The 17,049-nt window shown below is 41.7% G+C and overlaps 1 protein-coding gene across 2 annotated transcripts in view; it reads left to right on the top strand.

Annotated features, from left to right (window-relative positions):
* LOC124256345 (amine oxidase [flavin-containing] B-like) overlaps positions 1-17,049 on the top strand; it is a 54,483-nt gene that overhangs the window by 10,162 nt on the left and 27,272 nt on the right. For both annotated transcript variants that reach the window (XM_046690334.1, XM_046690333.1), the window contains exons 2-7: positions 6,784-6,860; positions 7,479-7,573; positions 9,134-9,271; positions 9,651-9,755; positions 10,642-10,733; positions 11,242-11,383. In XM_046690334.1, the coding sequence (XP_046546290.1) occupies positions 6,812-6,860; positions 7,479-7,573; positions 9,134-9,271; positions 9,651-9,755; positions 10,642-10,733; positions 11,242-11,383 (621 nt within the window). In that variant the 5' untranslated portion in view covers positions 6,784-6,811. The remainder of the gene's footprint in view (positions 1-6,783; positions 6,861-7,478; positions 7,574-9,133; positions 9,272-9,650; positions 9,756-10,641; positions 10,734-11,241; positions 11,384-17,049) is intronic.

Raw genomic sequence — 17,049 nt, 5'->3', positions numbered from 1 at the left:
AGGTTCCCATTTGGCATTTCTTTGTGTCTGGAGTAAATATTCAACATTATAAACTTCGATCAAAGGATTAACCGATAACACGCTGATTGATTAATTACTTTTATCTTACACAGCGGAACTGTCAAAAGGTAGTGTTTATGTATGTAGATTTACTAATCTATACTGAATACACTCTGTCGTGTCGGTGTCTGCGTAAAAACAACGTCCTTCTTTCAAAGGATTAACCGGCAATACATTGATTGATTGCCCATTATTGGCTAACTAAATTACTGTTTTTAAAGAAAGTCGGACATTATGCAATTAGTTGCCAGGTGTGCTATCTTGGGACCAATGAGACTATACACCAATACCTGAAAAGATTTATCACTTTTTCGTATATTAAACTGTTAAAAGACACATCATTTGGAACAGTTTTGTGGATATTGATGGATACATTCCTCGAACAAGGTAATGGCCTGATATTGTTCCTATAACTTTAATCTGTTTTAATTTTAATATTTGCATTTTGTTTTTATTCATTTGTCGTAGCATTCAACAGAATCATTGTTTTCGCCGTGAAGTGTAATGAGACAGACAACATGCACTAGGGTGTGTGTGCGAATTATGATTCACATTGGCAAACTATAAAATGTCTAGATATTACAGTTCTGTTATAAATTCACTATAAGTATCAGCAGATCGTCTGCTTTTTATTTAGTTTCAAAATGCATACAAGTATGATAATAAACTAATTAGGATTATAAGACCAAATATAAAGACGCACATTGACTAGTATCTACATACTGGTGAGTGGACATTAACCATGTGAATGTAGCAAGAAATTTATCGCGCAGTATTGTGACTTCGACCCCCACCTCGCTTCCGTGGAAGAAATCGTTATGTTATAAGTTGTGTCATGCAAAATCCGTTTGGTTATGATTCCAATACATATTTAACTACGAGTAGAAAGTAGTCTTGATTTTCTAACAAATGAAAACAAACTATAATCTCATTAATTCTAACAGATTTTTTATTTTTAAAAATGGCGGCGCCCTATCGGGAACATCCGCCAGTCTGAGGATAAATGGTATTTAGGTTTGTTTTCACCGAGTTACAAAAATCAAAACTACTTTGTACTGGTAGTAAAATATGTATTTTATTGATTGCCAATAGGATTTTGCATGACAAAGTATATAACATAACAATTTCTCGTGGCAGCGAGGTGGAGTGTCAATATAATACTACTTTTAATATTATTGTTACTTCGACCACAACCTCACTTCCGAGGAAGAAATCGTTATGTTACAAGTTTGTGTCATAGAAAATCGTTATGGTCATCAATCATATGCATATTTTACTACAAATAGTAAGTAGTTTTGATTCTTTAACTTCCGTGAAGCGATCTGAACACAAGTAAGATACGATATCAAATAAACTAAACGCCAAAAAGAAACGTTACCCTCCCTCCTTAATGACGGAGGTACCTATCTTAAGCTGGCGTTGCGATGCGTGGACGTCCACTTCTTGGTCTGTCTACGGTGACCCCAGTCTGTCTGCAGCGCTGAATAAGTCTTATAACCGTGATACGGTGGCATCCGAGGGCGTTGGCAACAGCATTGCACGTCGAGGCCATCTGCACCATCCCAATGGCTCTTTCTCTCCCTGTTGATGTTGGCATATTTCTCGTACTTGTGTATCATATTATGCATTCTAGGCTCTCTTTTAGCCTATAGAATCATTCTACACGTGAAAAGGATGCAAAAAATGCTTGAATATTGCTATGTTTTGGCGATTGATATTGCTATTTGTAAACAGAAAATGGAAAAATGTTACTTTACAAGCAAAAATGTTACCAAAGATAATTTTAGATGTTCCTAAACACTTTTTCACAATATCAAACACACGTTTTACTTGTTTTCACTAATGCAAATCAGCAGAAAATGTTTTAAAAGACGGAAATGATAGGAATGACTCTTTTACAATTTTACTCACTCTGCAACACTTTTTTCTTGTTTTAATAGTTGAAAATGGTGACTTTAAATGTTTTATCGTTGTCTCAAAGCAGAATTTTATTTCAACCGTTCTTTTGGACATCTACTGACAAACAAGGATAAGTTGGACTGGCGCAGAGAACGGGTTTACGAGAAGAAGGCGGTGCACGGCAAAGAGCAAACCCATTTGGTTTGTTAAAGGTGGAGCAGATGTAGGCTAGTGCACGTGCAGTACATGACAATGAAATTGATTCCGCGCGTAGTTGCACACGCCTTGCTCTTAAGACTCTCACGTGATCGGTGTAGCACTACACTTGATCGTGGACAACCTGGGACCCCTTTGCTCACAATGGCAAGCACTCATACATGCTAATACGAGTCACTTGTCAGGTCGGTGCTCAACTTATCCTTGTTTGCCAATAAATCACTGTTATTGGTTTATTTCGGCATGGTCGAAAATAGGACAATTTAACTCTTCTGAAAAAGATGCATTCCACGTAAATATGAATGCGAGAATTGAGAAATCTTTTTCGTGATTTGCATAAAGCTGTGTTGTTAAGCGTTCTTGTAACCTAATGCCTTCTAATAAATCTTTGATAGTTTTTAAGTAATTCATAAAGGTAGGAGGGTAACGTTTCTGTTGGCGTTTAGTGCATGTATCTTCTCGTGTATTCGTAGTGGATAGTGATGTAATCATTATCAATTCATAAAGACCTTCATGCAAACAAGCGTACCATATATTACGTTGATTACATGATGCAGTATATACAAATTGGGCCTCAGATCTTACATGTACAAGTCCCTAGTATGGTGATCTACCTACTGTTGTTGGCAATATATAGCCTGTTTTTATACTGTATTGTCTTTCATAGTTAAGATGCTTTAGATTTTCACACTAGTTTTATATTAATATAACTGTGATATTCTAGCTATTTTACTCTCCTTTGCAGACAGGTAAGTATTTTATCTAAATTTGTCTTTATTCATTTATAGATTTCCAACTTTTTTTGGCACGATATGGCTGAAATACTGCCGATGTGACTTTACATGTTAACTCACTCAGTCACATATGTACAATTTTCTGCGGGTCAGAAGTATTTTGAAAGAGTATGTTATTTCAGAAATTGTTGGACACGGCTTCTAATAACAGTTCAAAAGATAACCTTATTATGGAGTGTGAAATGAGAAAGTACTTGTTGAATAATATTTTACACTGTTGATATTACCATCAGCTATATAACTTGTACATTACCATTTGTATGAAATTGTCATTTATATAGTGGTCTAAGACCTTAATCCTGATTGGTTGATTGATTCTCCGAAATTTATTGCTTGTTTGGTGGCATTTGGGTAAAATAATCCAAGGGATTTGCCAGTAAGCCGTCCATGCAAGTGCCACTCTAAGTAAACTTAGGCTCAGTATTATTCGTTACACTGCTATACTGAGTCTACGAAAACCAGTAGAAGGTCGTGTCAGCTAACCTTTTGAATTGAATAATGTGAACACAGCTTTCCAAATCGCGAAAGTTAACATTCGCACATACCGTTTGAACTTTTACCTCGAAAACCTTTGTATTCGAACGATTTCGAATGCTATGTTCGGCACAATCGCTTCCGATGTCATCTTGCGGAAATATAAGCTAATAGTAACCATGTCATCAGAAACCTTTAAATGTATATACTGCAGGTCCAATGTCTGTGTTTTATGCGGATTTTCGATTGTTGAGAAATCAGTGTCTGACTGTCAGCTACCGGGGAAGATAAAATCCAAAAACATCTTGTAAGTCCCGCCGAACCCTAAATAGTAGCTCTTGTCTGATTGGTTAAATCCGTTCGGCTGTCTCGCGTTTGACTGGACGGCCATAGGTCGCGCAAAGGTTAGCTGATGCGATTTTCCCAGAATCCATTATAGATAGAGAAACCAAATTTAGTATGTGTTTTCAATTTGTTACAGAGTTATGGCCCTTGTCATGCGTTTCTTGACTTTGTGAACGTTTTCCCCAATGGGAACAGATTTTCTCAATAACCGTTATATACTCCTCACAAAAACTTAAGCAACACACATATTAGTCTCATTACATATTAATTTATTGAAATTACAAATCATGGCATGATGCAATAGAAAGGTGAAACATATGTAACAAAGAAATGAAATGATATTGAGCATAATAGACTTACAAATGATCAACAGTCGAAACAGTCGTGCAAAATGTGCTGCATTGATGGAGCAAAATGTTAAAGGTCACGTGCAACGTAAAACACAACTTTGCAGATTCTGATACCTTTCGGTATGGACTTACCGAAACAAATCGTCAAAAATGCAAATTCAACTTATAAAGTTGGAAAATAACGCGATGAAAAAAAGCGCGCGAAATCGGATTTCAAACGTTTCACTAAATTTCCCCGGACTTTCTGGGGAAAACGGGTTTCAACAGCTGGGCTGCGCTCATAGCATGTGCGCAGTGAAATAGGTGGAAGCGGGTTGTCTGGTGAATACTCGGTGAAGGCTTTGGTGTGAGCTATTTTTCTAATGTTTTGTTGATATCTCACAGGCGCGAGCTTTTTATATGTTATGACAGTAAATTAACTGTTTATATAATTTCATTTGTCTATTTCACCACACGTTCTTCTTACCGAGTCACTTTCTCAGTTCGATACTTAAAAGCAATGTCATTATTTAGCGTTGACAGAATTTCTAACTGTGATATAGATATGTCGTTGTCACAGACAAAACTCAATGTCTTGTTTTATTGACACCTGTGTGTCTGCCTGCCTGTCTGCTAATGACCATATTCAATACACAACTGCGATCACTGATCACATGCAATTTGAACTTAACACCAATCAGGCTATATACCATAAATAAAATGCATTGATTTATGGCCCGAGTTCGGTCTCTGTCACATTATGTAATTACACAGACAGGCAGGTGTGATACTTGAACACATGACATGTTATGATGTCTGTTGATCACACACACACACACACACACACACACACACACACACACACACACACACACACACACACACACACACACACACACACACACACACACACACACACACACACACACACACACACACACACACACACACACACACCTTTGTCCTGAAAGTTTATTAAATGACCATTGAAACTCTGGTGAAAATGAAGTGTGCACCCTCCCTTTTCTCAATAGTGTGCACCCCCCTTTTTTCAAAAAGCTGTATCCGCCCCTGGAATGTTCTGCCATTCTCTCTGTAACGCCTGCTCAAGGTCCTCCAGAGTCTGGGGGTGAACATGGAGACCGCAAACACGACTTCCAATAATACCCCAACCATGTTCAATGGGATAAAGATCAGGTGACCTTGCAGGCCAGTCCATATGTGTGATGTAACATTAGTTATATTTGGGATTACACTTTCTCAGTAAAGTACAGATTCTAGTACTCTTTTGTGGGTTGAGTCCCATCCGGGATTCAAACCCACACCCTCAGAGTCAGGCACCTAATCGCCAGCACACAAAGTCAGACGCCTAGACCGCTCAGCCACCGCGGCTTCCACAAAAATGGAAGTCGGACAACTGGTAGTCTAGACTGCGGACTTTGTGTACCCCTCTGAGAAGTGTTAATTGGCACGGCTCCCACGGTCGAAAGCCGTTACATTTGACCACTTTCTAAAATGGCATTGTGTATTTCATATGTGTGATTTTGTTGATCTAAGGAACATCATTAACAACTCTTTCTCGGGCATTATCATCCATGGACGGGCATTATCATCCATGGGCGGGCATTATCATCCATAAAAATGATGTTAGGACTCGTTTGTTGTAACAGAGGAATGATTACAGGTATGTTTACACCGATCAGACTGCATATGTGAAGACGGTACACATTCATGCCACAAACTTACGGTGATGTTGTCAATGTTATCTGATAAATCAATCTGACTGTCACTAAAGGTTATGTATTCTTTGAATATTTACCTTTCAGTAACATGTGAGCAAAAATCGCTATCGAGACTGATAAAGATATGACACTGGAAATACTTGTTGCTTAATTTTTTGTGAGGAGTATATTAGAGGGAAACCAAATGTGGTATGTGTTTTCAGGACATGCATTTCATGATGTAGTAAAAAACAGGAAACATGTTACTACTTTTAATGGAGTCATAACCCTGTGTCTTATCTTTGGAGGCATAACAGTAATCCTCTCAGTAGTCATTTAACAGCTAATGTGTCGCTATTTGTAGGAAGAATAAATAGTTGTCAAAACAGAAACAGAACACTGTGGGGGATATTGTTATGTGATAAGACACGTAGTATAAAAGTATTACAGACCAATAGATATCATATTGTGAAAGCAGACAATTAGGTGTGTCTACGTATTTGCAGATGTGGCAGGTTTAACGACCATTTTGCGTTTCTCTGAAATAGCCAGGAATGATGTATGCAGAAATATATCAATTCCAGTCATAGTGTAATCACATCATGTTAAACTCGTGAAGATCTGGAATAGAATTGGTTTCCAGCAACCCATGTTTGTTGAACGAAGCGACAAATGGGGTCAGGTGGTCAGGCTAGCTGGTTGGTAGATGCATGTCACCATATCCCAGCAGTGTAGATTGATGCTCATGATATCAGTCACAGGGTTGTCTGGTCCAAACTTGATTATTTATAGAGAGGCATCATACTGAGCTGGAAAAACCGAAATGTGTTAAATATCCCGACCAGAACAAAACACACATCCTGTTGAACTGTGAGCAGTTCTATTATAATGGCTGATTTACATATTAGACAACAGCAATGGCAATATTTTCATGTTCATTTCTAGAGTTTCTCAGCACTGCGTGAATCTGAAAATGGACGACATTCATGTGGATGTTGCAGTTATTGGCGCTGGCATCAGTGGTGAGGACAACTCAGCTTCACTCATTAAATTGTCAAACTCTCTCCCATATAAATATTCTACATGCACTGACAAGTGTCTCGACTCATGCATGTTATCAAACTGCCAACAATATGGATGGTTACTATGGTTACTATATGCTGGTTGTTCTCTCTATCTGTTATATACAGGGCCACAGCAAGAATTCAATTCTTCTGTGTGAAACAATACGCAATTTCATTGCGTGGAAATATGTACATTTAGGATTAATATATTAACTTTGTGACATGGGTTAAAATTGCATCTAGGGCTATCTATAGCGGCAGAGGTAGTTACAAGATGTATACACTAAGTTCTCGATAGTTACACAAACAGCTTATACAAGTTGAAGGTATTTTAGATGTTGTTTGCTTGGGTCTTTAACATTTACTCACAAATATTAACATGAACTCTTCCAACATGATCATTGATGATTTGACCTTGAGGATGTAACAGAATACTTGCAGCACCTGCTAATGACATGATTTCTCTTGTCTCAAACCTTGGTAAACTTGATAACACATATTTGATGGTCTCTATAGTAAATATCCAAGTTACCACAGTTTTACTGCATATGTGAACTCTGATTATCTTTCTATGAGGGCTAAGTGCTGCCTGTTTACTCAAGAAGAGTGGACTGAGTGTTGCTGTCCTCGAAGCCCGGGATCGCGTCGGAGGACGGACCTACACAGTCAAGGTACAAACATTGGTCTACCTTAGTCTTGTCTCATTAGCTCCCTGTCAAAGACATTGCCAGCTTATATAATTGTCTTCATTCTTCTATGCATCCTGGGCGGTGTGGTACCCTAGTGGTTCAAGCGTTGGTCGTCACGCCGAAGACCCAGGTTCGATTCCCCACAGTGGCACAATGTGTTAAGCCCATTTCTGGTGTCCCCCCGCCGTGATATTGCTGGAATATCGCTAAAAGCGGCGTGAAACTAAACTCAGTCAGTCAGTCAGTCTATGCATCCTTCAGCTCTGAACTGAACTCCAAGTTATTCAACACATTGAAGTCATTTTCTCTAAAAATGCTAACAAAAGAACAGGTCAGGTCAGCTGCTGTTGTAGTTCCTTGTAAACCTGAATGCTATTATAATTCTGTCATCTTATTGACATAATGACTGACTGACTGAGTTTGGTTTTACGCCGCTTTTAGCAATATTCCAGCAACATCACGGCGGGGGGACAACAGAAATGGGCTTCACACATTGTACCCATGTGGGATTCGAACCCGGGTCTATGGCGTGACGAGCCAACGCTTTAACCACTAGGCTACCCCACCGCCCCTATTGACATAATGAGGTCTATGAAGCTAAATTCTTGCATTGATGATGTATGGTGCCTGTAAGATTGGCTCACAGATTTGCAATCTGATCTTGGTCATGTTATATGTTATTTCAGGTAACCTCATTGACTATTTCAAACATATAACATTGTGAAAATTGTTCCACAGTAATTATGAAGTATGTCAGATACCACATGCCATACTGGTAATGTATCGTGATATTTATCACAACCTTTGACTTCCTGTACCCTTGTGGCTGCGAATAATGCCAAGGTAGTGATAATGAAACCGTAATTATGACCTGCTTTGTAGCTGTTTATTCCTGTGTGAATAGGTAACGTATTGAACAAGCTTTTAGGATATATCTTATGTTACAGTTATGTTTAATAATCTGATGTAACAGTTTAGAAAAAGGTAATTGTGAGCTACAGAATGTATTTTCCTGATCACCTTGTCTGCCCATGAAATACATCATTGACTGACAATGTAAACGGATATATGTCAGTTTCGTTCGACCAGTTGACTGACAGCGATGTCTTCCAGCCTGTGTTGAAATCCAAATACTTCCTGGTTAATGTGATGATACACATTTGAACCCTGCAGGGGACGGACATTTAATGATTTATTAAATTTATTCCAGTTGGTGGACTGGTGGCTTAGGCTGAGGTGATTAAAATCGACACTTCTACATCCTCAAATATTTTTGTACATCATTACTTTAAACGCATACCAAAACTACAATTAAGTCGTTTCTGTGTGGTCAACCTGGATGTTGCTATATGTTTTGTATGTATCAAGCACTTGTTTACTGACCGTCACTGTCATAATTTCATAAGATACTTTTATGTGTTCGTATCAGCTGTGTAGATCATTGCCTCATTCATTACTGGTGAAATTCATGGTCAAGTATTAATCAGGATAGATTTTGTATTTGTGATCAATGTTTTGTTAAAGTGGATTGTTTTATTGTAGCACCCAACTCATGGCTCTGTTGATGTGGGCGGCGCCTACTTTGGACCCACCCAGAACAGAGTGTTCAGGCTCATCAAGGAACTTGGACTAGAAGTCTACAATGTCAATGAAGAGTACAGGACTGTCCTGTATATTCATGTTAGTGACATACCTTAAATACATTTGTTGGCATTAATTATGACAAAGACTATTTATGAACACATTTAATGATTGGTGCATTATATATCATGACTGAGTGAGTGAGTGGATCCCGTTATGAGGCGGATGGAAGGAAGCACATTGTCAAACTGACGATTATTAAAATATTCTCAACATTTCTAGAGTTTTAAGACTTAATATCTTAATGAGAGTAACAAGACAATTCATTCTTGACCTTTGTAAAGAACCCACCAATTTGTGGACATAATGTAAATTTTGAATTTGGTTGAATTAGAAACACTGTATGGAACTGCTTTTGTTGACAGTCACAAAGATACTACCTCCATGTTTGCGTAATGTCATGTCTGAATATTTTCAGGGTTCCTGGTCAGCCTACAAAGGAAGACTACCATGTCTGAGAAATCCTTTTAGCTACCTGGATCAAAATAATGCAATCAGAACCATTGACAAAATGGCTGCACAGGTACACTGCAAAACAATTGCTTGATTGTTTCTCAAGAAAAACCGATCTTAAAATTGAAATAATGATAAAAATAGCATCCACGAAACACAGGAATTAGTCAAACATATATACAATTAGTGACTAACAATTATCAATGAATTGTTGGTTGCCACAGATTGTATTGAATCAAAAAAATTGTGTACAAGAGTCAAATGTGTTTTTTGTCCTCAAGATAGAGGCTGAATGTGGTGGCCCAGTCTAAGGTGATGTAATTCACTTTGCAGAGATGTGTCACCATGGCACTCCAGGAACACGATTATCCTGGCCTTGGCATGACAAACAAACACTTCTACTGTTAGGCTACTCTTCCACCCACAGGAATGTCTACATATGTTTCGAAACCTCAGAATATTCAGTGTCTAACAGTGTCATGTAAAACATGTAAAACACATCAAATAGTACCTGACTACTGCAGCAGATTTGGACATTCATTTCACGCCTTGGCATTCCATTTTCATTTCATGGCGGACATTCTACTAAGAGTTACCTGCCCTTGCATTCCCATTCCCATGCTCCAAAGGCGAACTAATTTTAGAAACAGGGGTTCACATAATATCTTATTTAATATCGTCTTTTCCAACGGAGCAGTTAAGATGGAAGGTGTCTGGAAAACGAATTGGGTGTGCATCCCCTGCCTCTCTAACTCTCCTCTCAATCAACCAGTGAGCTATTTTCAACATCAGGCCTAGGAGCCTTCACATCTCTCCTGCCACTTAGATACTGGTGTGAGGATCTTGTAGTATTCACACTTATGTCATGATCATCAGTAGCTTCTAGTCACCGCTTGAAGATCTATGAATATGATAAACGTGACACTGGAATGAACATAGAAGTGTGCTGCTTGCAGGTGCCCCTAGGTGCACCCTGGAAGGCAGCCAAGGCTAAGGAGTGGGACTCAATTACTGTACAGGAGTTCATCGACTCTATTTGCTGGACCAGGTAAAGGAATTGTCTTGAATTATAACTAGTGTAATACTGCTAGATGTAAGATGTCACAATGATTTACAGTTATGACGTCACTGTTTTAACACCTCTGTCACAATGGTATTAGACCTTGCTTGACTCATAGAAAGCCGAGAGTCATCACTCTGAAGGCAGTTTCTATCGATTATTATTGGAGAGTTAAAAACAGAATACTAAACTCGCTTCCGTGAAATACCATTTTGATTATACTCATAAAAGTTTTAGTATAAAACTCGCTTTCCCTCTATTGATACCATACCATTTACTCGTACAATAAAAATGGTAACACACGGAAGGCCGTTTAGTATCCTCCATATATCTTTCATCTTGATGGTAGTTATAAAAACAATTCGAACAGTACGGAACACTGTTAGAACTAGAGAGTAGAGAGTAGCTGTTTTTAAAATACTGATGTTTGCTCTTTTTCGGTCTTGCACTTTCAAGTCAATGAGGCATGTTTATTTGTATTTCTGGTATATTTCAGGGAAGTGAAACGAATAATGAAGATATTCATCAACACCCTATTTTCATCTGAGGGCCATCAGTTGTCCCTTCTGTACTTCCTTCAATATATCCACGGTGGACAAAATTTCAACAGGGTGTCTCTCATCACTAATGGAGCACAGGTAAAATGTTAATGTCAGTCTCAACTCCACCCACAGTGACTTCAATGTCAAAATGATGTAGCACAGGTTGAATGTTAGTCTCAGTCTGCCCTCAACCCACAGTGACCTCAATGTCAACATGATGTAGCACAGGTAGAATGTTAGTCTCAGTCTGCCCTCCACCCACAGTGACCTCAATGTCAACATGATGTAGCACAGGTTGAATGTTAGTCTCAGTCTGCCCTCCACCCACAGTGACCTCAATGTCAACATGATGTAGCACAGGTAGAATGTTAGTCTCAGTCTGCCCTCCACCCACAGTGACCTCAATGTCAACATGATGTAGCACAGGTAGAATGTTAGTCTCAGTCTGCCCTCCACCCACAGTGACCTCAATGTCAACATAATGTAGCACAGGTAGAATGTTAGTCTCAGTCTGCCCTCCACCCACAGTCACCTCAATGTCAACATGATGTAGCACAGGTAGAATGTTAGTCTCAGTCTGCCCTCCACCGACAGTGACCTCAATGTCAACATGATGTAGCACAGGTTGAATGTTAGTCTCAGTCTGCCCTCCACCCACAGTGACCTCAATGTCAACATGATGTAGCACAGGTAGAATGTTAGTCTCAGTCTGCCCTCCACCCACAGTGACCTCAATGTCAACATGATGTAGCACAGGTTGAATGTTAGTCTCAGTCTGCCCTCCACCCACAGTGACCTCAATGTCAACATGATGTAGCACAGGTTGAATGTTAGTCTCAGTCTGCCCTCCACCCACAGTGACCTCAATGTCAACATGATGTAGCACAGGTTGAATGTTAGTCTCAGTCTGCCCTCCACCCACAGTGACCTCAATGTCAACATGATGTAGCACAGGTTGAATGTTAGTCTCAGTCTGCCCTCCACCCACAGTGACCTCAATGTCAACATGATGTAGCACAGGTTGAATGTTAGTCTCAGTCTGCCCTCCACCCACAGTGACCTCAATGTCAACATGATGTAGCACAGGTTGAATGTTAGTCTCAGTCTGCCCTCCACCCACAGTGACCTCAATGTCAACATGATGTAGCACAGGTTGAATGTTAGTCTCAGTCTGCCCTCCACCCACAGTGACCTCAATGTCAACATGATGTAGCACAGGTTGAATGTTAGTCTCAGTCTGCCCTCCACCCACAGTGACCTCAATGTCAACATGATGTAGCACAGGTTGAATGTTAGTCTCAGTCTGCCCTCCACCCACAGTGACCTCAATGTCAACATGATGTAGCACAGGTTGAATGTTAGTCTCAGTCTGCCCTCCACCCACAGTGACCTCAATGTCAACATGATGTAGCACAGGTTGAATGTTAGTCTCAGTCTGTCCTCCACCCACAGTGACCTCAATGTCAACATGATGTAGCACAGGTTGAATGTTAGTCTCAGTCTGCCCTCCACCCACAGTGACCTCAATGTCAACATGATGTAGCACAGGTAGAATGTTAGTCTCAGTCTGCCCTCCACCCACAGTGACCTCAATGTCAACATGATGTAGCACAGGTTGAATGTTAGTCTCAGTCTGCCCTCCACCCACAGTGACCTCAATGTCAACATGATGTAGCACAGGTTGAATGTTAGTCTCAGTCTGCCCTCCACCCACAGTGACCTCAATGTCAACATGATGTAGCACAGGTTGAATGTTAGTCTCAGTCTGCCCTCCACCCACAGTGACCTCAATGTCAACATGATGTAGCACAGGTTGAATGTTAGTCTCAGTCTGCCCTCCACCCACAGTGACCTCAATGTCAACATGATGTAGCACAGGTAGAATGTTAGTCTCAGTCTGCCCTCCACCCACAGTGACCTCAATGTCAACATGATGTAGCACAGGTAGAATGTTAGTCTCAGTCTGCCCTCCACCCACAGTGACCTCAATGTCAACATGATGTAGCACAGGTTGAATGTTAGTCTCAGTCTGCCCTCCACCCACAGTGACCTCAATGTCAACATGATGTAGCACAGGTTGAATGTTAGTCTCAGTCTGCCCTCCACCCACAGTGACCTCAATGTCAACATGATGTAGCACAGGTTGAATGTTAGTCTCAGTCTGCCCTCCACCCACAGTGACCTCAATGTCAACATGATGTAGCACAGGTTGAATGTTAGTCTCAGTCTGCCCTCCACCCACAGTGACCTCAATGTCAACATGATGTAGCACAGGTAGAATGTTAGTCTCAGTCTGTCCTCCACCCACAGTGACCTCAATGTCAACATGATGTAGCACAGGTTGAATGTTAGTCTCAGTCTGCCCTCCACCCACAGTGACCTCAATGTCAACATGATGTAGCACAGGTTGAATGTTAGTCTCAGTCTGCCCTCCACCCACAGTGACCTCAATGTCAACATGATGTAGCACAGGTTGAATGTTAGTCTCAGTCTGCCCTCCACCCACAGTGACCTCAATGTCAACATGATGTAGCACAGGTTGAATGTTAGTCTCAGTCTGCCCTCCACCCACAGTGACCTCAATGTCAACATGATGTAGCACAGGTTGAATGTTAGTCTCAGTCTGCCCTCCACCCACAGTGACCTCAATGTCAACATGATGTAGCACAGGTTGAATGTTAGTCTCAGTCTGCCCTCCACCCACAGTGACCTCAATGTCAACATGATGTAGCACAGGTTGAATGTTAGTCTCAGTCTGCCCTCCACCCACAGTGACCTCAATGTCAACATGATGTAGCACAGGTTGAATGTTAGTCTCAGTCTGCCCTCCACCCACAGTGACCTCAATGTCAACATGATGTAGCACAGGTTGAATGTTAGTCTCAGTCTGCCCTCCACCCACAGTGACCTCAATGTCAACATGATGTAGCACAGGTAGAATGTTAGTCTCAGTCTGCCCTCCACCCACAGTGACCTCAATGTCAACATGATGTAGCACAGGTAGAATGTTAGTCTCAGTCTGCCCTCCACCCACAGTGACCTCAATGTCAACATGATGTAGCACAGGTTGAATGTTAGTCTCAGTCTGCCCTCCACCCACAGTGACCTCAATGTCAACATGATGTAGCACAGGTTGAATGTTAGTCAGTCTGCCCTCCACCCACAGTGACCTCAATGTCAACATGATGTAGCACAGGTTGAATGTTAGTCTCAGTCTGCCCTCCACCCACAGTGACCTCAATGTCAACATGATGTAGCACAGGTAGAATGTTAGTCTCAGTCTGCCCTCCACCCACAGTGACCTCAATGTCAACATGATGTAGCACAGGTTGAATGTTAGTCTCAGTCTGCCCTCCACCCACAGTGACCTCAATGTCAACATGTGATGTCAGATGTAGCACAGGTAGAATGTTAGTCTCAGTCTGCCCTCCACCCACAGTGACCTCAATGTCAACATGATGTAGCACAGGTAGAATGTTAGTCTCAGTCTGCCCTCCACCCACAGTGACCTCAATGTCAACATGATGTAGCACAGGTAGAATGTTAGTCTCAGTCTGCCCTCCACCCACAGTGACCTCAATGTCAACATGATGTAGCACAGGTTGAATGTTAGTCTCAGTCTGCCCTCCACCCACAGTGACCTCAATGTCAACATGATGTAGCACAGGTTGAATGTTAGTCTCAGTCTGCCCTCCACCCACAGTGACCTCAATGTCAACATGATGTAGCACAGGTTGAATGTTAGTCTCAGTCTGCCCTCCACCCACAGTGACCTCAATGTCAACATGATGTAGCACAGGTTGAATGTTAGTCTCAGTCTGCCCTCCACCCACAGTGACCTCAATGTCAACATGATGTAGCACAGGTTGAATGTTAGTCTCAGTCTGCCCTCCACCCACAGTGACCTCAATGTCAACATGATGTAGCACAGGTTGAATGTTAGTCTCAGTCTGCCCTCCACCCACAGTGACCTCAATGTCAACATGATGTAGCACAGGTAGAATGTTAGTCTCAGTCTGCCCTCCACCCACAGTGACCTCAATGTCAACATGATGTAGCACAGGTTGAATGTTAGTCTCAGTCTGCCCTCCACCCACAGTGACCTCAATGTCAACATGATGTAGCACAGGTTGAATGTTAGTCTCAGTCTGCCCTCCACCCACAGTGACCTCAATGTCAACATGATGTAGCACAGGTTGAATGTTAGTCTCAGTCTGCCCTCCACCCACAGTGACCTCAATGTCAACATGATGTAGCACAGGTTGAATGTTAGTCTCAGTCTGCCCTCCACCCACAGTGACCTCAATGTCAACATGATGTAGCACAGGTTGAATGTTAGTCTCAGTCTGCCCTCCACCCACAGTGACCTCAATGTCAACATGATGTAGCACAGGTTGAATGTTAGTCTCAGTCTGCCCTCCACCCACAGTGACCTCAATGTCAACATGATGTAGCACAGGTTGAATGTTAGTCTCAGTCTGCCCTCCACCCACAGTGACCTCAATGTCAACATGATGTAGCACAGGTTGAATGTTAGTCTCAGTCTGCCCTCCACCCACAGTGACCTCAATGTCAACATGATGTAGCACAGGTTGAATGTTAGTCTCAGTCTGCCCTCCACCCACAGTGACCTCAATGTCAACATGATGTAGCACAGGTTGAATGTTAGTCTCAGTCTGCCCTCCACCCACAGTGACCTCAATGTCAACATGATGTAGCACAGGTTGAATGTTAGTCTCAGTCTGCCCTCCACCCACAGTGACCTCAATGTCAACATGATGTAGCACAGGTTGAATGTTAGTCTCAGTCTGCCCTCCCACCCACAGTGACCTCAATGTCAACATGATGTAGCACAGGTTGAATGTTAGTCTCAGTCTGCCCTCCACCCACAGTGACCTCAATGTCAACATGATGTAGCACAGGTTGAATGTTAGTCTCAGTCTGCCCTCCACCCACAGTGACCTCAATGTCAACATGATGTAGCACAGGTTGAATGTTAGTCTCAGTCTGCCCTCCACCCACAGTGACCTCAATGTCAACATGATGTAGCACAGGTTGAATGTTAGTCTCAGTCTGCCCTCCACCCACAGTGACCTCAATGTCAACATGATGTAGCACAGGTTGAATGTTGTTAGTCTCAGTCTGCCCTCCACCCACAGTGACCTCAATGTCAACATGATGTAGCACAGGTTGAATGTTAGTCTCAGTCTGCCCTCCACCCACAGTGACCTCAATGTCAACATGATGTAGCACAGGTTGAATGTTAGTCTCAGTCTGCCCTCCACCCACAGTGACCTCAATGTCAACATGATGTAGCACAGGTTGAATGTTAGTCTCAGTCTGCCCTCCACCCACAGTGACCTCAATGTCAACATGATGTAGCACAGGTTGAATGTTAGTCTCAGTCTGCCCTCCACCCACAGTGACCTCAATGTCAACATGATGTAGCACAGGTTGAATGTTAGTCTCAGTCTGCCCTCCACCCACAGTGACCTCAATGTCAACATGATGTAGCACAGGTTGAATGTTAGTCTCAGTCTGCCCTCCACCCACAGTGACCTCAATGTCAACATGATGTAGCACAGGTTGAATGTTAGTCTCAGTCTGCCCTCCACCCACAGTGACCTCAATGTCAACATGATGTAGCACAGGTTGAATGTTAGTCTCAGTCTGCCCTCCACCCACAGTGACCTCAATGTCAACATGATGTAGCACAGGTTGAATGTTAGTCTCAGTCTGCCCTCCACCCACAGTGACCTCAA

This window comes from Haliotis rubra, unplaced genomic scaffold (assembly GCF_003918875.1).
Source record: "Haliotis rubra isolate DU_JTF1 unplaced genomic scaffold, ASM391887v1 Scf625, whole genome shotgun sequence".
In the NCBI taxonomy this organism is placed as follows: domain Eukaryota; kingdom Metazoa; phylum Mollusca; class Gastropoda; order Lepetellida; family Haliotidae; genus Haliotis; species Haliotis rubra.
Note: the sequence above shows the minus strand (reverse complement) of the source record. Positions and strands in the feature narration are given on the sequence as shown.